The 24,849-nt window shown below is 42.2% G+C and overlaps 2 protein-coding genes across 6 annotated transcripts in view; both read right to left on the bottom strand.

Moving 5' to 3' along the window:
• Positions 1-191: 191 nt before the first annotated feature.
• DDO (D-aspartate oxidase) lies at positions 192-10,615 on the bottom strand. Of its 5 annotated transcripts, XM_071438558.1 has the most exons (6): positions 10,405-10,543; positions 7,924-8,030; positions 5,883-6,088; positions 5,591-5,699; positions 4,610-4,786; positions 192-2,102 (listed from the first exon to the last, which is right to left on the bottom strand). In XM_071438558.1, the coding sequence occupies exons 3-6, from the start codon at positions 6,052-6,054 to the stop codon at positions 1,535-1,537; spliced, it is 1,026 nt and encodes a 341-aa protein (XP_071294659.1). In that variant the 5' UTR covers positions 6,055-6,088; positions 7,924-8,030; positions 10,405-10,543; the 3' UTR covers positions 192-1,534. The 5 variants fall into 5 exon arrangements, with proteins under 5 accessions (XP_071294659.1, XP_071294642.1, XP_071294669.1 ...); XM_071438541.1 differs by lacking the exons at positions 5,883-6,088; positions 7,924-8,030 and adding an exon at positions 5,268-5,332 and having other exon boundaries at positions 10,405-10,615; XM_071438568.1 differs by lacking the exon at positions 7,924-8,030 and having other exon boundaries at positions 10,405-10,539.
• Positions 10,616-13,632: 3,017 nt separating this feature from the next.
• SLC22A16 (solute carrier family 22 member 16) overlaps positions 13,633-24,849 on the bottom strand; it is a 35,623-nt gene continuing 24,406 nt past the window's right edge. The window contains exons 5-8 of the mRNA XM_071438528.1: positions 24,244-24,371; positions 23,741-23,850; positions 23,138-23,237; positions 13,633-18,130 (exon numbers count right to left, since the gene is read on the bottom strand). Of these exons, the coding sequence (XP_071294629.1) occupies positions 17,918-18,130; positions 23,138-23,237; positions 23,741-23,850; positions 24,244-24,371 (551 nt within the window). The 3' untranslated portion in view covers positions 13,633-17,917. The remainder of the gene's footprint in view (positions 18,131-23,137; positions 23,238-23,740; positions 23,851-24,243; positions 24,372-24,849) is intronic.

Genomic DNA, 24,849 nt, shown 5'->3' with positions numbered 1-24,849 from the left:
CCCAGGCACTTATTGACCCATAATTTAATTTGGTGATGTTTCTTCTGACAGCTGTCCCTTGCAAATGATAACTGTCCCCATCCCCCCCGAGAACAGCAGGAGTTGGTAGCTGAACGTGGCCTTTCTTGGCCCTGTCAGGCCATCCCAAATGAAAGAAAATCCCTTGCTTATGAAAGAAAACACTACAGAAGTGACCTTTGCTCCACTATTAGAACTTTATTTTTCAGTTAATTTTAATCACTGGAATTATTGAAGGACTTTGAATGGTTTTGTAATTCTGTGGACAAAAAAGCTAGACAAAAATGGATGGCAACACTCTCAAGTGAGCCATTAAAGATGTAATGAGTCATTTAATCACTAAGAGTCAGACCTGTACTTTGATGGTAAGATCCAGTTTTGGGGAGTGATTATCTTCAGACACATCAGAGGGTTTAAATTGCTGAGGAGAGTGTAAAGCCCAACAGAGCCTCTGCCATGGAGTGAGCAGAGGACTCGGCTTTCTTACAGCAGAGGAACTTGCTCATGTCCAGTTACAGACAAATTTTTCCTTAGAGTGTTTATCTAGTCTTAAATGGCTCTTCTATAAAACTGATGGTGGTGTTAGAATCCTTGTTGGTTTGTCTCCAATTTATTCCTATCAGCTGTTGCAAGGAAAGCAGTCAGTGTTGTTGTGAAGTAGAAAAGGGATGCTGCATTCCCCAGCCCACTCTGAAAAATCCTCTTCAGAAGAACAAAGGCCATATCAATGTTGTTGTGTGGGGGAGGAGGGGAGGGCCTGGGGGGAAATCATTGGTGTCTAAGAGCAAAATCTGAGGGCCTTGAAGGGAAAAAACAGATTTGCAAACTAGCATGAGAAAAGACACACAAAACTGTAGCTCATGTGGGGCAATATTAGCAGAAACATTAAGTTCCCTGAGGTGCAATATGAGCAAATGCAGTGATGGGTATTACAGACCTGCTCTTAAAATCACACTTGCCTGGTCACTGTGTGTGACAGTGACCTAAAACTGCTTTCTATAAGAGCTGACCTGCAGCACTGTAATGCAGCACTGTAATGCAGCACTGCATGGGGTTTTCTATTCTTTTTAAATCCTATAGACAATGATAAAATTTATTAGCAAGGTGGCAGAAACAAGGGCAATTCTAGATTAGATTTGGTACAAGAGGATACAACCTATTTTTACTGAATCTGAGCCTACTGCATCTGAGACCCTTTAGATGCAGGTGCAGAAATGCTTAATTGATGTTATTTGAATTATACTGCAGCAATCTGTTATGTGAAGAGTATTTATGTATCTTGTCCTCTTCACATGAGACTAAGACAAATGCCCAGGGCAGATGGAGGAGGTGATCAGCTGGGCTAATACATGGATCAACATATCATGCCTTTCCAAGGTGGTTACAGATACCACTGAGTATCTGCATTGGAACAAGATGTTGACTTAGTTCCCTTCTATACAGTAATGGACCTGAAGTCCAAGCTGCTGCTAGGAGATGCAGCACTAGCTGTAAATGGAAAAGGAGCCTCTGGGATTCAAAGCTTGGCTCTCGATGAGGAGCCTCGCAGAGCAGAAATGCACTCTTCCACCAGGTGAGCAGCTTCTTTGGCTGTGCCCCTGTGCACTGAAAAGCCACCTGCCCCATGCCCATAGTTGTGAACCACTGGGAGCTTAATTCCTCCTTGGCTCAAAACCTCTCTCTGCACTCTCACACACTGCCTGGATGGCCTCAGGCCCACCCTCACCTCGATATCCTGAGCTCCCTGCAGTGAGGGCTCAAGGAAGCAGCATCTGTCAAAGATGTCTCTCGTAGTGCCAGCATCAGGAGAGAGACTCCAGCTCCCTTTTTCCCTGGTTCCCCCCAGGGTCACCCTGTGTATTCCTGGGTAGATGTAAGTTAAGCCATCTCCATCCCGGATGAACTGTGTCACCCAAGGAGCGCGAACCTTGAGTACTTGTCCCCTGACAGGGAAGAGCTGCTTGTCCCCCACCAGCTGGTGGGCTCCCATGCCTGTGCAGTTGACAACGATGTCATATTCTCTGTGCAGCTCCCACAAGTCTGCCACTTTCCTGGTGTACATCTGGGTGCCAGTTGCTTTCAACCTGCAAAAAGACTCCAAAAGTGAGGCAGAAAAGAAACCCATATGTAATTATGATGAACATTAAGTAAATGATATAGATTGCCTTTGCCTTTACATACTGATCAAAACCAAACAATAGATAGAACAAAAAGCAAAGAAAATGCCATGGGGGTTCTGTTTGTGATTTATCTGATTTGATCAGAGGTATCTAGCCTGGTGGGGCTGGAAAAAGTACAGCAAGTTGAGCAATTTTAGAGAAGGGTCTGGCATCAGACCCTAGGCAAATAGTCAGGTCTTCGTGGTCTGATTCATTTCTGTAACAGTATCAATATTTAACAGCCCAAGCAAGCTGGGAAACAACAGATTTACCAACTTGCTCATGCTAGTGGCAGAGCTATTGTCCTACACCCCTTTTAGTGTGCCTGTTATATGCTGTCTCATTCATTCCCAACTCACCTCCCGAGCTACAAAGCCATCTAATGCCATGTGCCAAGCCCTAATATCTGCACTAAGGCTGGGCAGATGTGGCACAGGACCCTCAGGTGCCCATAATCTTCTGGAGCAGCAGCCAGCAGTCCTCCAGGACAGCTCAGAGCACTACACATACATGTCTGTTCTTCAGTGAAGTCACCTCTTCTTGAGATTAATTTTTGAGTTCAATTTCAAGCCAAATCCTCCCCTGAACTCGCCTGAATTTTAAAGCTGCCCTTCCCTGTGGAAAATCACTGGTATGAATTGGAGTCCCTGGATGCTGTCAGCTGGATCCCATTGCAGGGGGTTTTTGCTGGGGGTTTTAGCATAAGCAAGTCAGGAGACAGGTCTGTGATGCACTAAGTGGAAAATCCCATCCTCTGCAACCTTCTAGCAGCTGGCAAAGTCATCAACTCTACTATGAAGGCAGTGGTTTCCCACAAAGCAGTGAGTGAGCCAAAAATCCAGGGCATAGTTGATGATCTGGAACCTGATGTAGCAGGACACTGAAGCTGTCTGTGAAGAACAGAGGGGAGATCTCATGCAGCAGCTGTGGCTGGGCAGCTTGCAGGACAAGCTCCTAAGAGTTGTAACTGGGACTCTGTCACCACGCCATAAAAAATACACCAATGAAAAAACCTCCTGAAAACTCCTGAATTTGGGCAAGTAAGCAGGAAAAAATTCCTGAAGTCTATTTTTGGCCAAGCAAGGTAGGCACAACAAAAATTTTCCTTGTGGATTGCCAGGAGAATGGTCACTAGGGGTTTGAGAATTAGCTACATGTTTAATATTCTCTCACTTCTCATCACCAGGGAGAAGAGAAAAAAAAAAAGAGCTTGATCATCTCATTAGACTACATCCTTTGAGAAATAAGATGACTACAGCAGGAATAAGGAGGGAGCAGAAATCACATGGCAGATACCAAATGGGTTGTACAACTTAGCTGTCCTGCAGCAGAAATTTGCTTCAGTTAGGCAATGAAACATGACAGATCATGTGCACAGACCTCACATGGCACTGATGCCACAGGAGAACTCCCAGCCTGTTTGGCTGCTACAACAAGAAATGCTTTTTCACATTTTGCAGTGTGATGAAAGGCATCCAAGTAACCAGCTGAGCTGGCAATTTGTACCTTGGTGTCAGTACACATCTCTTTACTTAACCCCAAATCAGCTTGCAGCCTGTCTCTTTCTCTCAAGCGGATACAGCCATTTGCTCACTTTAGAGGTCCTTATTTGGATTAAATACTTACCTCAGTATGTCCCAGCATGTCAAAGCCCTTTTAGATCTGCATCCCGTCTCTCCTATGGTTCTCCAAAATTGAGGTATTGGGGGGAAACTTAAAAATTTGGAAATCAGCAGATTTTCTAACTTTGATGTCAATCCAGGCATGAACTCTGAAGCCACAACTCCTCAGAGTGAGTGCATCACCCATCTTATGCCGGCAAACTTTTTCAAGAAATTTGTTACAAGATGATGATATTTAACACTTGGGGTTTTTTTGGTCTAAATGGATTAAGAAGTTACTCCAGTTGTTGAACAAATTTGAGAAGAATTGGTCCAGCTACTTCATAAGAGCAAAATCTTCACAATAAGACACCTTCCTAGACGTGCTTATTCTCACAGGCACTGGAGGTATCTTCAAAAACAGAGGAACACTAGAGGGACACTATTTGGGAAGTTTGGAAAATGTGGAGCGGCCAAATGTTTTCTCAGGACATGGCAGGCTCCTGATGTACCTTCAAGGTCTGGCTGACCAAGCATGGCCCCTGTGGCTATCTTGGCCCTATGCCCAGGGTCACTCACACTCCAAGCCCCACTGTACAGACACACTGGGAGAAAGTGGACATTGCATAAATAGGGCCTTCCACATTTCAGAAAAGTTCTGTATTTATTTCCTGTGCTTCTCCCCAAGCAAGAGCTTGTTGCATGTTCCGCAATGAGAAACAGCCTTTTCCCAGTTTTGTTCAAATCTAAGGCTCTCAAGGAAACCCTGTCTTGTCTCCAGTCCCTCTGCCAGGGTTTCCCCCTGCATGCCCAGGGTGCAGCAAATCCTACCTTTTCTCCAGCCACAGCAGGTAAGGTGGGCAGTCACATTTCAGGGTTGTAAAGGCCTGACCAAATCGGTGCTGCGGGAACTTCTGGAGTTCTGCTTCGGACATTGGTCGAAATCCCAGCACAATATCTGACCAGAAAGGTAACTCTTCCTTGGGAGGGCTTTTAAAGATCTGCCAACTAAAAAGACAGAGAAAAATCTGGAAAACTTCACTGCTATTGCTCTGCCATGTTATGTGTCATGGCAATCTTAGAACAAGCCCAGGAGCTCAGAACCTCTTTCTCTCCATCAGTGCCACTCGGCAAGGCTAACAGCAATGGGGAAAAATTGCTGCCTGCTCCTGCAATACCTTCTGTCTGGGCAAACAGGCAGAAGTCAGCACAGCTGAGTGTGAGGGTGGCACACCAGGGTAAATAAACTGCAGAGAGCCCTTCCAGTGATGGTGTACGTACAGAATGCCCTCATACAATGTCCCCACCACAACTGCAGACACCTGGCTGGACCTGGTGGGGCCACTTGCACACCTGTTCACCATTCCTTGGGTATCCATAAAGCTACAGAGTGCTCAGTCTCAATACTCCTAAGAGGCAAATTTCTCAGTACATAATAGGCAGCATAAAACACCCCCAACACACACACACCCCAGCAGAATCCCTGTACCTATTTGCTGAAGCTGGAGGATCCTGCAGTCCCATTCCTATGGAGATGATCCCTGCTGCAAACAGCTAGTAGGTAACAGTGTGAAAAACATTGGTTATTAAAAGATATTTGGTGCTGGTCAGAATTGAGTGGGTTTTCTGTGCACACCTGTTCCTGAATTTTGCCTAAAAATACATCATATGTGAGCAGCTACAATGCAGTTTCTTGGGAATATAGACATAAAAGCTATTCCTTAAAGGGAATACCCCTGAATCTAGCAAAAAAAAACCTGCTCCAGAACACAGCATAAATGTACCAAAGGCTGCCCCAGGGGCTGTTCTTACCCAGAGACCAGGTGAATGCCAGCCTCTGATGCCTCGGCTGAGTTGCTGATGGCAAAAAGGTAAGTGAAGGTCTCTTGGAACCACTGCTTCTGCCTGTGGATCGGTGTGTCTGCGTGTGAACAAAACCAAACGTGCAGAGAGGAATAATGCAAAGAAGAGAAGCATTCAAATGAGTATCAAGGATATGGGACAGAAAACACAGGTGAGGGCACCTTTTTTCCTGAGCCTCTATGCACCACTGCACACAGCTGCATGAGGTGCCATGGGCAGTGCTGCCCTGAATTAAACAAACCTGGGTAGATATGAGGGATGAGCATCCCAGCTGCCACATCACTTGTTGTGTTGGGGCTGAACTGATCTGAAAGGACTGCCACAGAGCAGCTGGGACAAGTCTCTGTGATGCACAGCGCTGTGGACAGGCCGATGACTCCTGCACCCACCACTGCAACCTTGGGTGAGGCCATCTCCAGGATGCAGAGAGAGGAGAGAGGTTCCTACCTGCATTTGGAAACAGCATATCACACATCACTATCATCCAGGGCTACGAAATACCCACATGAGATGTAACATAATCCCTCCCCAACAACTAATTCAACTAATTAACTGCTGCACACAACCAGGACTGTGGTTAGGTTTAAAAAAATCAGCTTTTGATATGACAAAAAAGTTTTGAAAAGTCTTTAAGCAGCCACTACCTCATCCTCAGCAGATCTGCTCATGCACCACTAGGGCTTGGGCTGGTTTGGGGAAGGTTTCCTCAATAAAATCTGAGGGAGTGAGGCACTCATCGTTTTCTATTGTGTCAGGTGCAAAAGGCACAGAGCTCTGGAGAAATTGGCTTTTTTTAAGCTTGTTAGGCCAAAAGGTTACTTGAATATTGGGATCTCCAGCAGTGAGGGCTATCACTGCCTGGGCAGCAGAATCAAATCACACTGGAGGTCTCCAATCCATTCCTGGTCCTTGTACTTCCAGCATGACTCACTACCTTGGACAGATTTATGGGCATCCATGGCTGCCATGCTCTCTCAGCAGCACGTGGCAGTCCCCAGGTGCCAGCCAGTATTGCTGCTCCAAGGGCCTGTATTTTTGCCTCTCTCTGCATTACTTTATAACTTGCTTTATGTCCTGGGCTCCACTCCACTCCTCATCTGCTGATTGCTTCTCCAGGAAGTGCAGTGTCTCTATTTCCCCCTGTTTTCCCCCATCCTGGGCAAGTCTTGGAGCTGGCACCTGTCCTGAGGAGTGGCACACAGCTCTCAGCAGACAGTCACCTGGCTGCCCATCCCACTGAAGTGCCAGCCTGTGTTCCTGGCCACGGCCAGCTCAGGTCTCACACTGGTGAAGGCACCAAGCAGAACTGAACCATGCAGCTCCATGCACCCTGCAAACTCCCCAAAGCCAGGACTAAATGGGCCCAGGAGAGAGAGACTGGGCAACTTCAGAAGTGATAAATCCTTTAGCAGCTTTGAACAGGTTGAGTAGGGGTGCTCCTGCTGGGTCAGGCACCCCTTCAGTAGGTTACTGCCAAAATCTGACCAAGGCTGTCGGGGGAGGATCCCTTCTGTCTATGACTAATTTTTTCCTGGAATAGCTACAATATTCACTCTTGGAGAGGATGCTGAGTGAGACAGACCTTCAGTTGTGTGCCCTGATGGTTCTGGTTTCTCCTATGGGGCTTGCTTATCAGTGACTAGAAATCCAGCCTCACTAATTGTTCTCTGAGAACTTTTACTGGAAACCAGTGCCTGCATTTACAATGACAGGCTGATTTACCATCTTCCTGTGGCTTTTGGCATCTTTGATGTAAATTTAGGCAAGACAGACAACATGGAATTATGATAGGTCAGGTTTATTTATGAGATCCTTGTTCATAACTGTTCACACAGCTTCTCACTTACCCCTGAGGTTTTACTACTTAAAATTTGATGTCTCTGCTATGTAAGAAGGGAAAGAGCAGCAGGAACTGTTGCCTGTCACTGCATTCCTTCTGCATCACAGCCAAGGGTTGTTACAACCCATCTCCTTCCTCTCTGGGCAACGCTTAAGTTTCTTTCTGTTAATTAGCACATCTTCTTTTACAAGCTGACTACAGAAGTGCCTGCACAGCAGAGGAAGAGGACACAGTATGGGGGGGAAATGGACCCTGGACCAGAACTGCTGGCCTGCATGGCTGACACCCAGAAACCCAGTCTGGAAAAATGCTGTGGGAAGGGAAGTGGGAAAGTAAGGAAGAATGTCAGCAACGAGAAATTGGGGGGCTGGGTAATAATTCTGTAATTACTGAGGAAAACTAGTTCTGAGAAAGGTATCTAAACACATCTTTGTGAACAAACCTTCTCACTCAGAACTGGCAGCTGTGGAAATGGTATGTGGCTCTCACAGTGCCCAGTGAGCCTCCCAGCAGTCCATGGACAAGCATAGCCCTGCTTTTTCAGCCGCCCTGGAACATATGCAATGGGTACATTATCCACCTGCCAGAGATGTGCTTTCAGTTGTCCCTCACAACTCTCCTTTGCTGAAGCCCTTGGACCATGGTGGAGATTGAATTTCCTGACTGACCTCCCTGTCCCTGGGGAAGAAAGGGGAGCTGTGGCTTGGTGGAGATTCAGGTTTCACAAGTCTACCCAGTTCAGATGGGATTTTTGCAGATGAGCCAGTTTGGTATCAACTGATCCCTGTGCTGCAAAATCCAGTGAGGGCAGGAAGGGGTTGCTGACAGTGATGGAGCCTGTGAGAACAGCTCAGAAGACCATGACAAGCACCTGTTCAATGCACCACTTTTCCTGCACCTACTGCTGCAGTCCAGGAGCACAAGCCTTCATGCCAAAAACTAAATGGGTGCAAAGCAGAGGCTACACACAGCTTGTATGACTGAGAACAGCTCGGGCTTTGCAGAACTACTGATCCTGCTTTGAGTGCAAGGCCCACCTATGGCTCTGCCCTGGCGGCATGGCCTGCATCTTGCTGGGTGGAGGGCAGAGAAGGATAAACTATTTTTAGCTGATGTGGCAGCCCAGCTTAGTCCCAGCAGGGCTGACACTTCCCATCCCCTCAGACAGGCCTGAGTGTTTTGCAAAAATCAGCATTTTAAAAGCAGATCAGTTGCAGTAGCTCTTGGGGAGGGACGTGCATGGTGACAGGTATTGTTTAGCTCTCTGTCCCTTCATAGTGTACAAAGAACAGGACAGAAGCCAGAGAGAGTTACCTGGAGCTGTACTCCCCAGCAAGGACACCAGTTTGCCTGATGTGGGTTTCATGTCCCTGCCACCCTCCTGCTTCTCCCAGGCCAGAACGAATTCGTTTTAAAAATACCAAGATACTTTGTGACGTGACTTCACCTCCCAACTCCCATAGCTGAAGAGAATGTCAGCCTCATGTGACACAAGGGGGTCTTTATTCTTTCTTGCCTCAAATAGCTGTATGTTACCACTAAGACATAGTGGTGCCAGCTCTAACATCATTCTGGCAGGGGGTAACATGGCTGGTATGGATAAATACACTGATCCCCAGCACACACACACACACACACACACACACACAGAGGAATGTGCACATCCACTGCCAGCTGCAGCTGCAGCCCACGGTCACAGCAGGCTGGACGCTCTTAGCTGGTGTCGCAATCTGGCTGCCCTACCAAAATAAGCATATTTACACACCCAAATAAACAGTGGAAAAAGCCCAGCTGAACTGTTGACCAGAAAATTTAGAACAGGAAGTAAGTAAAGAAAACCAAAACCTGTTATATTTGAAGGGCTTAGTTTGTGTGGGTTTTTTTTTTAACTGACTCTCATCATAAGTGCTGAAACACTGTTTTGAATCATGTGAAGCCTCTGGTACTGGGGAGTAAAGGCTAAAGCTTTTCAAGCTTTTCTGAGCTTCTGGAGAGGCTCCTCATCCACCAGGGCAGCTGTACCCACTGTCCCTGTCAGTGCATGCCATGGAATACTTTTTCCCTTCTTTTTTTTTGTTGATCACTTTTGTTTTATCACTTCCTCAGTTTACAAGCACCCTTGGTGTTACTTCCCTTCACATGACCCTAGAGAGGGTTTTTTTCTGGGCAAAGACTGATTCATTTTTGAGTGTTTGCTGTGGAGGAGCTCCTGATTTTGGCCTTTTGACTCTGGCCAGGTCCCCTTTCTGCTCTTTGGGCTGCCCTGTGAGATGTACATTTAGGAAGTGCTGCAGGAGAAAGGCGAGGATGATCTTTCCTCACCGAACAAAGAACTCTAAAGGCTCCTCGGGATCCCCTCATCCTTTCTGCACACACAGCACTGCTTCCAGAAAGCAGGACTCACAGGTGATCACAGAGAGCCACTGTCACAGGGGACCCCGGAGGCCTCAGCTCCTCCTTCAGGCGGTTTGTTTGCAAGCATGGGACACAACTCCGAAGGGATGGTTGGGATACCCCTCCATCAGCCACCTGCAAGAGCTGCCTTCACCAAGAGCACCTCCACACCGAGCGACGCTCTTGCTTTCCTCCCAAACGGGAAAGGAAATCAACCCTCTCTGCGATCCTCTCTCCGCAGGGCCGGCATGTCGCCGCTCAGGCCGGGGAGGAGGGCCACAGGGAGCAGCTGCGATCCCGGGCCTTCCCCCCCAGCTAAGCCCTGCGGTTCACCCCTCCCGCCTCGGTGTGTGGGCCGAGCCCTCCCTGCCCGGCTCCGGGAGATGGGATCTGCCCGCGGGAATTCCCCACGCAGCTACTGCGGGCGCTTCCCGGCCCTCGGCAGCAAAAGGGCTCCGGCATCCAGTATTTACTTCTTCACCTAGAAGTACGGTCTGGAAACAACCCAAGCGGGGAGAGCAGGCGATACCTGGTGAGGAGGAGGCCCCCGGTCCCTCCTGGAAGAGCCGGCGTCCCGGGCAGCGCGGGGGCCGCCGCACCCTGTCCCGGGGCGCTCCGGGGCCCTGCTCCCGCCCCGCTGGATGAAGGAGCTGTTTGTGCCCAGGCCCAGGCTCGGGCCGCCTCCGGCGCTGGCAGCGCTCCCGGAGCGCCCGGCGGCCTCTGCCAGGGCCGGGCTCTCTGCCACCTGCCAGAACTTTCGCCCCTGATATTCCTTCTGGGGGTGGCGCAACGGGACCCGCTGTGCTGCAGGGAATACATTGTCCTTTTCCGTCCCTCACAGGCAGTCATGTTCTGAGTGCTTTGGAGCTGCCTGAGGATTGCCACAGCGCTGGAGCAATGGCTTGAGCGGCGAGGTGGGGAACTCCAGGCACCACAGGTCGGTGCGGAACGAGCGGGCTCCTGCCAGACCGCAAATCCCCAATGAGCGCAGCCAGGCAGGGCTGTTTTCAGCACAAAAACACGAGTTTGTCAAAAACAAACCTCTCTGCAGGAGCTCTTGGATGAAATTGCATGCCGTACACCCCGGTTTATTGCCTCAGGGGCATTAGCCGTTGGCAGGATATTTTGGCTAATATTTGACAGCCTGAGCATTCGTCCCTGAACACTCTCAGCAGAACGATGTTTGCCGACCACTCCCTTCCAGCCCTGTCGAACAGCATTTGCAAAGGATCTTCCAAGCAGGTGCCTCTTCTCTGTTGCCATTTGAATTCAGACCAGCAGCTATCCAAAGAGTATCTGTACGAACAGCAACAGCGTGCGCCACACACGGTGGATTGTTCTTGCCTCCCAATCTAGCTGTGCTCTGAAAACTAAAGCCATGATACATTACACTTCACTGGTCTCTGAGATACATAATTTTTTAAAGGATTTTCCCTTCAACAGTGACAGGAATAAGGCATAATTCTCCCAAATTATAGTATGGCTTGATTTTTCTGAGTGTTCTGAAAATAGGGGATTAAGACAGGGAAGGCAGCAGAGGAACAGAGGTTTGCTTGTTTAGAAGTTAAATTTTTGGTGGGCCTGTTGTATAGTAAAATAAACACGGGTCTAAGTCATTTCAGGGTATCTACAATAGGTTTGGAAAGGATCCTTTCACATATGGAAATCTACAAATATAAACAGAGGTTGCAGTTCCAGCTAAGATAAAAACTGCCTGCTACTTCTCCTCCTGAAATTCTACTGCGTATTGCTTAGAACTTTGCCAAATTTGAATGATTTGGATCAAAACATTCTGTGACAGATGTTTGTGAAAGTCTGAATGTTTCAGGGAATTTTCAGTCTGCTTTTTCCTGAGAAAAAGGTGCAGGAAATTCAAGCTGGTTTGGGATACCTAATCTAATAAAGAATCTTCTATGGGCTAAAGTACTTTGCAAAGGTGAACAAACACATTGTGTTTGGTAAAGTGCAAGTCATGATTTGTATGTTTGGGAAGAGACTGCCAGCCTTCTGGCCCAGAACAAACACAGCCCTGATTGTACTTGGAGCTCTCCCTGAACCATGACTGGCAGTGGCATCCCAACACACCACCAACCCAGCTTGAGCAGTGCTTAAGAAGTGTTTCCTTTTACCTTAGCACTCCCTTTGTTTTGTGTGCTATCCTGAACAGAGCCATAATGATGGGCAGAAATTACTTCTCTGAACACAGCAGTGCTGACCTATTTCAGATCTTGTGAATGGCATGCACCATTTATCTGCCACTTCTTTAACCAGTTCAAGTCAAGCATCAGTGTCCATGGCAAGTTACTCTTTCAGCAAGGAGTTTCCGCTGTGCCTCATTTTGCTGTTGTCCCATGTTATTTACTTATTTCTGGGGGGATTCTCTCTCCACGAGGAAGAACCCAGCAGTGATGACATTCCTATTGAAAAGATTTGTGAAAATATTTACTGAGAGATAGCCCAACCGTTTAGGATGGTTGTTTTGCCATGTTCCTGATTACCTCAGTCAAAACCACTTTTTAATCTCATCACTGGCAGTGAGGCTGTGGAGACAGTCTTTACAAGAATCACCTCATGATGCTGTTTTGTTCTTATTCCTATGCAAGTCTGTTCATCTCCATGTGGAAGATTATGAGGCAATGTTAATAACTGAATGCCTATGAGCATTCCATAGCTGGATCCTACTTATCTGCAACAAATACCCAAGCAGTATCCATGGCTTATATGTTAGCCAGGAATGCAGGGACAGGAGAGTGGATTTGTCACTAAATGAGATATTCCCCATTACTTCTGATTATTCATAAGTCTAGGTTAGTAATTTTTTTGAAAGTGTTGTTTTGTCCAGAAACTGGAATCTGTAATCACTTTTTATATACCAGTCATACTAAAAAGGATATTTCCCCATATGAAGTATATACTTCTTAGGCTTGATTTTTCTCAGCTTGATTGAACTCAGTGCTCTTGAAATCAGTTTATCAGCCTTGATTCAAGTTTCTCAGCTTTAGCAGCAACTATTTGGACCATTCACTCCAGTTACTTTCAGAGAGGAATGTAAATCACCTGGCAAGGAATGCATTAAGCCTTCAAAACGCAAATGATGAAGCAAAGCAATGAGTGTAACTTGATCAGAAAACACAAGATTAATAAAATATGCATGGAAAGTTGAGTCATTTGCACTAATTAGAGATTTAAGGGAAAAATAAATAGGTTCCTGAGACACTCTAAGGGGACAAATAACAATAGAGCTATGAATTGCTGCGATTCTTATTTTCCTTGCACTGTCAGCCCACTCCAATTCCTGCCTGAGGAAGCTATAGTTAGTCTTCACATGCCCTGAACACCACGTGCTTACAAGTACATTGTTCTGTCATTCCTGTGGTCACCTACTCTCTCTTCTGGTAACTCACACCCATTCCACAGTATCTGCAGCTATTCTTGTCACTACTGAATGTGTCTGAGGGACTACTGCTCCAGTCAGCTTATACAAACAAAGGCAAGAAAGAATCATGTTTTTCCTGCAACTGAAATGCAAAACATGTCACATTTTTAATGCACCTTTTGTCATAGTCACCACTTAACACATTACCCAAATCTTGGTTTACACCTGCAAAGACAAACAGGGAAAAGACACACACATGATATTTGCCATCCTAAACCGTAGGATCTCCATGGAATGCCAAAACACCAGCCAGGCCTCTTTAAGGGAGTGTGAACCAAATGAACAGTTGGTGATAGAAGTTCATTTAATCAGGTAAAGGTGTAAAGATGAAAAAATGTGTGTTTGACTTTATTCTTGCACATAATTGCAGATAATAAATACACATTAAAAAAAACCCATTAAAATATATTGTATTAAATCCACAAATTCTGGGCAAACAAACTTTCCTATGAGTACATACTTCCCCCATGTAACCAAAAGACACACTCCATGTAGTACAGAACCTTGTACAAAATTATGGGGCTATCAGAACATATATGTGTTTTAGTCTTTCTTTCTGTGACAGGTAACTAATTGTCAGCATTGACTAGAATTTTCCCTGATAGAATAAACTCAGTTTTTGTCAACACTCTATTTTCTTTTTAGTCCGTGTATCTAATATCTCCCTCAGGAATCTGTTCTTGGACTCAGACAAACATTTTTCAGATGTTTGTACAGGGCTCAGGATGAATCCAGAGCCTCCTTTCTGCAGTCACAAATGCCTTTTTGGACCAAGAGCCCATGGCACAAGTGAGCTCACCTTTTCCTAAGCCTTTCCAAAAGGCACTCACAGGCCATGAACACTGCTGAGCCCGATGCCACAGAGGCTTCCTAAGTGACTGCACCTAAGGGGTTGATAAAATAAACCTGTGGAAGACACAGAAGAATGCCAAAAAGTCCTTCACTCCATCCCAGAGCTGGGATGTCAGGCCATTTGTCTTTCCACAGAGCCACTACACAAAAGCCCTCAGCCTTCCAGGAGGCTTCACCCCTTGTTCAGACATTCAGGGTACCACCCAAAGCATATCATAACCACACATGATTTGCATAGCATTTTTTTTCTACATAGTTGGTTAAATTACAGAATTTTGCACAGAGAAATTGAATGAAGCTGTTAAGTAGAAAATATATCTTTTCGTATAGCTTAAAAATACAAATTTGAAATACCAAACACATGTACTTATTTTCCCTCAGTTATCATTAAATTCACAATAGTTGCTCTTGTTGTTATATTTAACCCAGAAAGGTATGTCCTTAACAAATTGCAAGACTGTCTGATAAAACTGGATATCAAATTTCAGACAAAAATATTTGCCCATCATGCAGTAGTGACCAGCAATTAAGACAGATAAGGACTCTAATTCATTATCTCATAGAACCACTTTGTAACTCCAGAGACATTGATGAGCACAAAAAAATTTGCACTAAGATAAGGATGACAAATACAAACATAAAAGGATTTCTGAACTGAAGTGAGAAACTGTGAAAATTAATTCTTCTTATGAGCACTGAAATGAAAATATGCCCCATAGGAACAGAAGCATTTGTTCTCAAACTCAATGTTCTCTTGCAAGAGGATTTAAAAAAATCTATGAATATTTAAGAGAAAGAAATCAACTCACCCTGATTTTCCTACATTTATAATGCATGACTAGTGTTAAACATATTTTTGCCCATATGGAAAAAATAAGCAAATAGAAATGCTAGAGACATAGAGATGATACATGCTATTTACTTTTTTTAAAAGTAATACTCTTCCTCAGGTTAAAGAATAGGATACCCCAAGGCAATCTCTATGCTATTGATGCATAAAATGACAAAAGATGTACCTGTAAATCAACAAACATTTTATTTCCAAGGAAAAACAGTAACATCATTAGTTCAGGAAAATTCAGGGGTCATTTGAATTAAACACCAAATACCAACTGACTTCAGTGACAGGAGGAAATGGCTTTTGGGGTTAAACCATCAAGCTGCATTGTGGTCTAGACTCAATTCAATTTTGGTTGTAAGCAGTATCAGTATCATTGTGTGTATTTAACTTTCTCCTTGTTCTTTTCTTCACCTTATGTGTACTGATTACACATGACCAGATCCTGAATCCCTCAAGCCAAAGGAACACAGAATATGCTTTGGGTGTTCTTGGCAGGGTAAGACCAAAATCAGTTACTCAGCACATAAGGAAGTAGAAAATTTAATTGTAAATATTCTTTTAATACCTTGTTAGAAATAGACTGTACATTCCTAAAAGTTATGAGTAGTGAGTTTTAAGATAGAGTTTTGAGATATTAAAAGAGGGAGTATCAGTGTGAAAGATCCCCAAAATAAGGAAAGAATTTGGAGCTCTGTGTGTGGGGAGGGTGGTTGTAAGGCAAGACAGTACCAGTGTAATTCCTTGTTAGGTGTATTGCATGATGGTGTTTTTTTAGCATGATTAAACCCTTATTTAAGGCTGGGCAGGAAGAGTTTGGCAGTAGATCTTGCAGATAAAGAGAACTGCTCTGCTCTGGGAAGTGGAGGGAGACCTGAAAGCAGTGGAAGAATACTGGGTTTGCTCTTCAGCAAAATAGAAAACCACAGCATGTGAGTAATCTGATCTTCAGTCATCAGAGTATGTATTCAAGTCATTCTCAGAATAATGATGGGATTACTCACAGGGGGAAGGTTAAGTGCTTTTGCTGAACTCATATCTGGACAGAAGCCACAGTATTCTATGCAGGTCTTTCTGGAGGTTTTCCCTGCAAACACTGGAACACCCACAGAATTGTAAGAAGCATGAAGACTCCTTTCTGCTTTCTATGTTATTATCTCAGAGAAACTCCCTAAACTTAAATTTACTGATTTTTACTTGCTTTAAAGCATGTTGGTCCTCATATAGGTATTATTTTCTCCTAATACCAGGACCAAATTCTGGGACAGTGCAGTGAAGAAGAAAATCTTTTATAAGGGGATATAAACCATTATTCTGGTTTCAGAAGTCATTGAAACTAATAAAACTGTGCAGATATAATTGAAAAATGTGGCCATTAATTTCTACAATTAGACTATCTAAAGTATTAGAGATATCTTTGGGGTGGGTACATGGCAAAGATGAAGGAAGACTTGTTTTGATGAGACCATGCCATGAGAATAGGGGCCTAAGAGGGGAAAACACTGATTTCAAACCAGGGAGGACTGAATTCACACAACCCAGGCAAGAGAGGGCTGTCTGAACGTCAGCACACAGATGTTCCTGTGCTGCTCACCTCAGACCAAGGGTGGGCAAGCAAAGGAGATGCAGATCTTCAGACAAGGAAGAAACCCTCAGCTCTAGAGATAGACTGAAAAAGGGGAGGTGGGAGAAAGCCATAAAAGAAGCAGCCAGAATGATGCATTCCTATTTATCAGTTTTCTATGGTCCAGAGTCATAAGGCAGAACCACTGCACCAACAATAAGTGTTGATGCACACATGAGGTGTAGCAGCAGTGGGATGTTTTGACTCTGAGTTTCTATTGATCAGTGTCCTCCAGCTACCATCTTTTAGATTCTATTTTTCTAACTGGTTTTGTGTGATATAATAAGGAAAAAATTAGTTACAGACAGCTGATCTATGAGAAAAATGGTGAGTGGAAACCGTTTCTACCAAAAATTAATAACTAAATCCACTTCTGTGCAGAGAGCCTGAATAAGAGCCATATGCCATTTATTCTTTTCCACTGAGGACTATGAAGACCTTCCTGGAGGCATTTGGCAAAGTTGCTGGTCTAGCTCTTAGAAGTTAGAAAAATCTGATGCCAGATTTAAGCTGAAATAAGTGAGAAAGGGTGCACTGAAATAATGGTCTGGAATGAATATGACTTTAAATGGGATCAGACAAGTTTAGTTTTACCTAAACTAAAACAGTAGTAGATCCAGTGAACATTTTTTTTCTAAACCCCTAATAAAAATACATTTGCCATTCAACAGAATGAATATACAAACTATTTGCACATTTTGCAAACTTAGTATTATTTTTTCAGTCAGAAGCCGTGCCATAGAATACTTTCCTTTTGTTAGCAATGGCACCATTTCTAGTAGAAAACTTGAAAAAAAAAGAATAAATTAGTTTAAAATTATTGATATGACCTGATGCAATGAAAAGGCTTCTCTCTTGAATTGTAATAGAGTTTACTGTGTTCTGAAGTCTCAAGCCTGTAAACTGGCAGCTGCAACAGGAAGAGACCAGGCAGGGCACTTTGTTGTAGGTTCACAAATCTAACTGCAGAAAATGTGAAGCAAAGAATTGGCATATTTTTTTTACATACATGTAATCAGGTAGGTTCCAACATTTACAGTAATCATTCCAACTGGTCACAGCAAGTCAGTTTAAAGTCTGGGTAAGTTTGATAAGGGATCTAGAAATCCTATCAATTTTCTGCAGTAACCCAGTCACTTTGAAAAGGTTTCAAACAATTCCTCTATTGAAAAGGGGAAGACAGAATACAAAGTAAAAGGCACAGATATTACAGAACGGTCACATTTCTTGAATACAGAGATCATATAAATTATATAGTGATTAAAATTGGGAACGGCCATTTTGCTGCTGCTTTATTTGTCAGTGCTGACTCTTTCTTGACCAAACATCTCTATCTTTTCTGATGCTGCACCACTATGTGCTGGAGGAGTCTTTTCTGAACAGCTTTTCTTGTTTCTTCCCATTTCTGTAGCTTCCACCAAAGTATTAGTCAATGGTTTTCCCAGTGTTTCTGGAAGCATTATGGTTAAGATTCCACTCAGAAGAGCCATGATTCCAACAAGCAACTGGAAGAAATAAACAGTAGCTGTAAGGTAAATAAGTCTTTCAATCTGACCATAGTTTTGATCTTGCTTGAGAGTAAATCTATAATAAAGTACAAGAAACTGTAAAGCAAAGATCATAAGTCTTAAATGTTGCCTGTATAAAAGATCTGTCTTTTTTGTTGCATAAATGAAAAGATTATGCAGCAGAACTAATGAATGAGCAAGTGAAGTTCACAAGGGATCGATACAGTGCAAGCAGGAATAATTCTGAGTAAATTTGAGTAAACAACACATATTACCTTCATTGAGTATTTCAGTATCAGGAGTGTATTTAAGAACTGATTCTAGGATTGCATACATTTTTTTACAGGCACGTTCACAGAGCTACAATTTCCCTGCCACCTGTAATCTCAATTCACACTCCAGCTCCTGTGTACCTGTACCTGTGTGTTTGTTCCTTCTCTACACAGCCAGATTGGAATTTCTCAATACGGCTTTTTGGCCCAGAGCCACAGAAGTACACATCTGTGCTCAGGAGAGCTCTTCAGCATCTGCTAGCTCTCAACAGGAATACTTTGCTACACTCACTTTCGAAGAACTGTTAGGAGTGCAGGCATCTACTGACATTGGCACTGCGATCACATTTTGGATTTGTCCATGGTGTACACAATTCCACAGCAGCACCATAAGTGGTGCAAGGATCAGGATAATGTGGGGTCAATAGAGAAACACTCACTTGTTCCAGGAATATCTACTCTTTCCATTCCCATTCCCTTCACACAGACATTTCTATTTCTTGTTCAATGACACCAATTCCCACTTTGCTTCTCTGAGTACAGAACAGCATTAAACCCCTGACAGTCCTCCAACACCAGGTTATAAATGACCTAATTCTCTCCTGATAGAAAAGCTTTCACACAGAACATCATGCCTGGTCTCAGTGTTTTTCCATTCTGTGACTGTGAACTTTGATGCTGTACTATCCTTATCTTGCCCTGTGCTGATTCTGAAGTCTGTCCTTTGCTTAATGCATTCTTTCCAAGGGTGAGAGAGAACATTTGGAATCACTGTGCCTACATCTCATACAGAGCTTGAGACAAGAGCTGCCCAGCTACCATCTGCAGCTAAGCCAGACTTTAAGTCAGAAAGGTGCTTTAAAATCAGAATTCCCTACAGTAACCTTGCTATTTGCCTGCCCACGCACTATGCTGGTTTTGCTTCTCTTCCCTTCCAAAAAAAAAAGAGGAATTTGTTTCGTGTATTCTTTAAGGAAGCAAAATGCACTGTTGGCTTACCCTCCTTTTTGCTTTGCAATAAATATAGAGCCAGACAAAAAAAAATACAAACCAAAATTAAAAAATAACCCCAAACTGTTGAATACTACAAACTACAGTGAAAATAAAAGTCATGGTCTTACTATGAAAGTTTAAAAAAAAAACTAGCAGTAATAGGACTAGAGGAAATGGCACAAACTGAATGAGATTCTTTTAGACATGTATGTGGCAGGGATGATACTTAAAAATATATTCCAAAATATTAAAATCTCATCTCTGAGTGTCAAATTTCTTCTCTATTATTCAGACATGATTTTCTGCCATGGAAAGACAGGATAAATTGACACATGGCAGCTATTCCATAATATCCTCTTTTATGTACACCCTTTAGTCAGTCAGAAGTTTATAACTGAGGATATTGGAATCTGTAAAGGATATTGAATCTTAGGGACACCCATGAATTTGGAGTGTATGAGAACTGGGTCACTAGTGGTACTCAAAAGAACAAGCTTAAAGTAACACTATGTGCTTTGAATATGTGTGTCTTTTTTCATTATTCTTTTTAGACACTTGGCATTCTTCTCATGTTTTCCCTCCTCATGAACCTACCTCTCATTCCCCTGAGAACTCTCACTATTCTGTAAGTGTACACACCACCATCTTTCCTGCCTTTTCATCTCAGCTCTCATAACTCTATTTCATCCCATGTTAGTTTCCTTTTTTTTTTTTCCTCTTATGTGAAAGCTGCTGCATGCTGAGTAATTCAGTACATTTCCCTTCTCCCTGACCCTCAAACCCTTTTCCAGTATTTCCTACAACAGACAGAGTATGAAACAATCAAGTCACAGTGTATTAATTCAAGGACATCTACCTTTTCAAGGGCAGTAGCCACAGTTATCAATGAAGGGACTCACATTTAGTAAAAGCAACTCTTCTGCAGTCTTGGCACATTTCTTCATAAGGCATCTGACATAATTTAACCCTCACTACAAATGCATGCATTTTGTATGTGTGTATTTACTATTTTAAATACACAATTCAGTATCAGAAAATGTTCCCTTGATATTGTCAAATGCTTATGTGTACAAAAAAGTGTATTTGTGTTATTGTAGTATTTAAGTATGTTGAAGTTAATTTGACAGGCATACATGGTTAAATGCATTGTGTTTTCAGGGTGTTAATTTGAAATCTGAATTTTTGCTTACTCAAACTCTTAGAGTGTTCCCAACACTTCAGTACAACCAACAGCTTCTAACAGATACCATAGAAATCTTCAGAAAATATTTACCATAATTTTTCTTATGTCCTCTTCCTTTTCTGCAGCAACATTTATAATTCTGCAGTGGTCTAAGACTGGGACTTGATATATATACTCCAGAACAAAAGATAATTCTAATTAAATATCCCTACAAAATAATACCTTTACTTCTGAGAACAAATTATTATTAAGTGTGCTATTTATATTTATAGGTATATTTATATTTACATTTATAATTATATTTACATCTGATGGCTCTAAATCAATCTAAAACGTGATCTTATTGACAAAATTCCTACTTCAACAAAAAAGGTTATATTTCAACATGAAAAACCAATAGTATTTGAGTGAGGGTTTGTAATCATTTATTAACACCACTGTGGGCTTTTTAAATTTCTAATTTATGTTTTTTCTGAGAGAAAAATCAACCCTGTTAAAGAGCTATTGCAACATAACTCTTTAACAGCTGAGAAACAGAAATAGGTTATATAAGGAGCAGTTGTTTTACTGCATGTTTTCTATAAAGTTGTCACATGAAAAACATACTTGGCAAGTTATTCAATTTATAGACTTATCGAAGATTTATAGCCACCCAAGATGCTTGCAGTACTCCCAGGTGGCATAAGTGTGCATGAGGCAGAGTGCTAAACCAACAGCAGTAGTAACTGTTCAACAGTGTGTGGTGTTTGCAATAGATCAGCGTGATGTGTATCAGTTTACTTACAAATGTAATCCATTTGATTTCACTTCCATTCCAAAACACTTACTTGACCTGAGACTTGGCACGCTATGCTCCAACTCAACACAAGCCTATTTAATAAATTGACAAATGCTCTATAACAGGAGCTAATAATGGAAACATTGTCACTGTGAACTACTTCTCAACTTTACAAAAACTCTGGATAACTTGTGTACCCTGAGAGTTATTCATAGCTGAAATAATTTCTGTGTTTATACTGCCATTTGCACTGCTCTCCAAAACATTTGAGCACTCCCCCATCTGTGGTTTAACTGCAGCACTTCTGCACAGATAAATCTTATTTCAGACAGTAAAGGCAAAATGCTGACAAGAGAAAAAAATAAATGTTCTCCCATGACCACTCTGCTGTGCAAATGTTTCTTTGTCTTTTCTGGGATCATATATTGGTGGAGACATTGCTAAGAAAGAAAACATTTTTAGGAACTTGAAGAAATAAATTAATTTGTGGTCTCCTTCATCCTCTTAGTTTTCATTGAAAACAACCAAAAGTAATTAATTTAAGTAATGAAATGAGCTCACAAGAATTCTCTGCAACAATCTATAATTAAAGATTTTTTTAGTTGCCAAATCAAAGGGACACAATGCCCTTGTTTAGGAAACTCCAATATGGTGGATAAAATTTGACTAAGAATGCCAGGTTAAAGACACATCCCATTACACTTTCACTTTCTGACATGTATAATCTGCATATAACAGCAGTGCCCTAGTCACAGTGAATTCTAAGGGGTTTTTGAAAGAATTGAAACTATTTTAAATCATTAATAAACATTTCTTTACTTAAAAATTTAATGCAAATTTTGGAATTCCATCTGGTTTTACATATATAAGCATAATTTATGCTTCAGAAGAAAAAATGGATTGAATTGCTGCAGGATTTCTAAGCACAAAATGCTTTGTAACAGAAATGCAATGAAGAAATGTGATTCATATGTGAGTAGGGAACACATAAAATATTTTGTAGTAGTGGATCTACTACAAAATGCCCAAAGTACACAAAGGAATGGTCCCACCTCTCTTTTCTGGGGCAACTGGTGGTAAAAGACAAAACCTAATGGTAACCATTTCTTTATCTTTTTCTATCTCATGAATTGTTTTGTTCAGTTCTGGTGAAAAACACAGAATAGGAGCTTTGGGACAGGTGTGGAGAACAAATATAGTAAGCACAACACCTTCCTGATCTTTTGGGAGGCTGTTCCAAAGATGCAACATCCCAAAGAAGCCATGGAAAATGTTAAGGCATGATGTAAGAAAATCCAGCTACCTGTGGTTACTTCAGGAATGGAAGAATTATGCCTTTGAAAAAAAGTGAAACTAAATCAGGAGCATGGTCAAAAGCTGCTGGGCCTGCAAAAAAGTCTGGACTACAACACTTCCTAAATGTTACCGGGTAAGTGCAGAATATTTTTATCAATTTTATGCTAGGATTCAGAGCATAAATATTTTTCTGTCTTCTATTATAAAAACTTTTCTTTGTTTGTCTTGAAATATTTCAGTGATTCAAAGTCTCTCTTTTGCTTTAGCAGCATATTTTTAACAATATGAGGCTACTAGAATTTGGGACTTGAAAATTTCAAACTAGAATGGTTTACTCAATTTTCTTTTTGAAATAAATGTTCAGCTTTTGCTTCCTTTGTCACGTGAAAAACATACTTAGTAGTAAGATACTAAAGAGAAAAAAAGTGACACATTTTCAAAACGCTTTTCAAAAAATATTCGCCATTGAAATAAATACCTACAAGTGGCATGAAAATCCAGATACTTCTCAGATATACACAGAAAGGAGCAACCACACTTCCTACACGGCACATCATGCTTCCACTTCCAACAGCAAGTGATCTACACAGAAAAGAATTTGAGTAAGAATCTGGCAGTTAAAGGAAACAATTTGAAATGCACAGACACTTAAAACATCAGTAAGATTTGTGTCTTTAAGCAATTATACTAAGAAGCTGTTGCCATGCCAATGTAAATTTATATTGTGGTGAAATTCAGCTGCTTCTGTAATTAAGATTAAAAATATAATTATCATTCAGCACAGATAATGGGATTAATAACCAGGACTTATAAGAAAGGCATACAACAAGTTTAAGAAAGTATTGAGTATTCTTCTAGCTCCCCAGTGGAACCTATCAATGCACATGGAATGCAAAATAAATAAAAAACTATGGTACAGCCAAAGTCCAGACAGCTCTGAGGGCAGCTGAGGAAGTCATCCCATCCCAAGTCTTTCAGATCACCACCACTGATGCCAAGAGCTGCAGGACCTTGTGTAGAAAAACAAATTAATGAATGAAAAATAATTAATTAATGAAAGATACCTAACCGGCAAAAATTCTTACCTTACTATTGTTGGGTACAGTTCTGCTGTGTAGAGATATATAAGGCCAAATGCCACACCTATGGAAAATTTTCCAGCCATGTTTGCTAGGATAATTAAAGTATTGAAATCCTATTGAAAGAGAGCACAAATAAATATATCACCAGAAAATTACACCCTTCCAAACATAATTTACATTCTTCAGAAGTTGTGACCCTTCTTTAAACAATAAGCAATACTCATTGCTTGCTTTTTAAAAATTGCTCAATAAGTTACTAGTTTCCACATCACTTTTTACCAGTCCTGGTTCACTGAATTGCTGGGAGCATTTTATGTGTGACTCCAGCAATGACATTGAAACTTGTACTGAAAATACAGAAATCTATCTTAGACTGGCAGCTGCAACTGAAAACCAGTCCTTAATTAACTATTCTATGATTTAGAAAGAGCAGCTGCATCTACTGACTTAAGAGCCTTTAAAATCAATTTCTGCTATAGGAACACTTCCAAGCATTTGTGACTAACCTGAGGTATGAACATAATTAAAACACAGATCAGTGCACTTAAAATAAGGAACGGAATGAGTGTGTTTCTCCTTCCCAGTTTGTCCATCGCAAGGCAAGCAATGATATAGCAAGGCAACTCCACAGCACCTGTCAGTATGAAATTATCTCAGTTTAAGTCATGATTGCACATATTCATCTCATAACTGTAACTTCCTCTTTATGGGGGAATTTATCTGATCCAGGGGCTAGTAAACAAGTAAAATCTAAAGATAACCAGTGTGTTGGGCTAGTTCATTTGGTTACAGAAAGTGTGACAGAAGGCAGAGAACAGCCTAAAATACAGAAGTGGGAGTGGAGAAGGACAAGGGAAACAGGTTTCACAGCACAGAGCAGCTCCAGTTCTCTTTGGGGTGGAAAATTACAGAAAAGACCAAGGCCACAGTTCTGTTTCTATGACACTGACACTTCTGTCTGAAAGCTCTACATTTGCTGCTCTTCTCCTTCAGGTATTTTCACATTAACAGCTCAAGTGTGCCTACAGGGAATATTGCTAGTGTCACTCAGACACAACTCTCAGGATTTGCCAGCTTCCAGCTGGACAGGGAATGGTAGCCACAGGTGCCTC

This window comes from Agelaius tricolor, unplaced genomic scaffold (genome assembly GCF_023055355.1).
Source record: "Agelaius tricolor isolate 1412-34295 unplaced genomic scaffold, bAgeTri1.0.p SCAF_1, whole genome shotgun sequence".
Classification (NCBI taxonomy): domain Eukaryota; kingdom Metazoa; phylum Chordata; class Aves; order Passeriformes; family Icteridae; genus Agelaius; species Agelaius tricolor.
The sequence above is the reverse complement of the archived record's forward strand: the minus strand, read 5'-3'. Positions and strand labels throughout refer to the sequence as shown.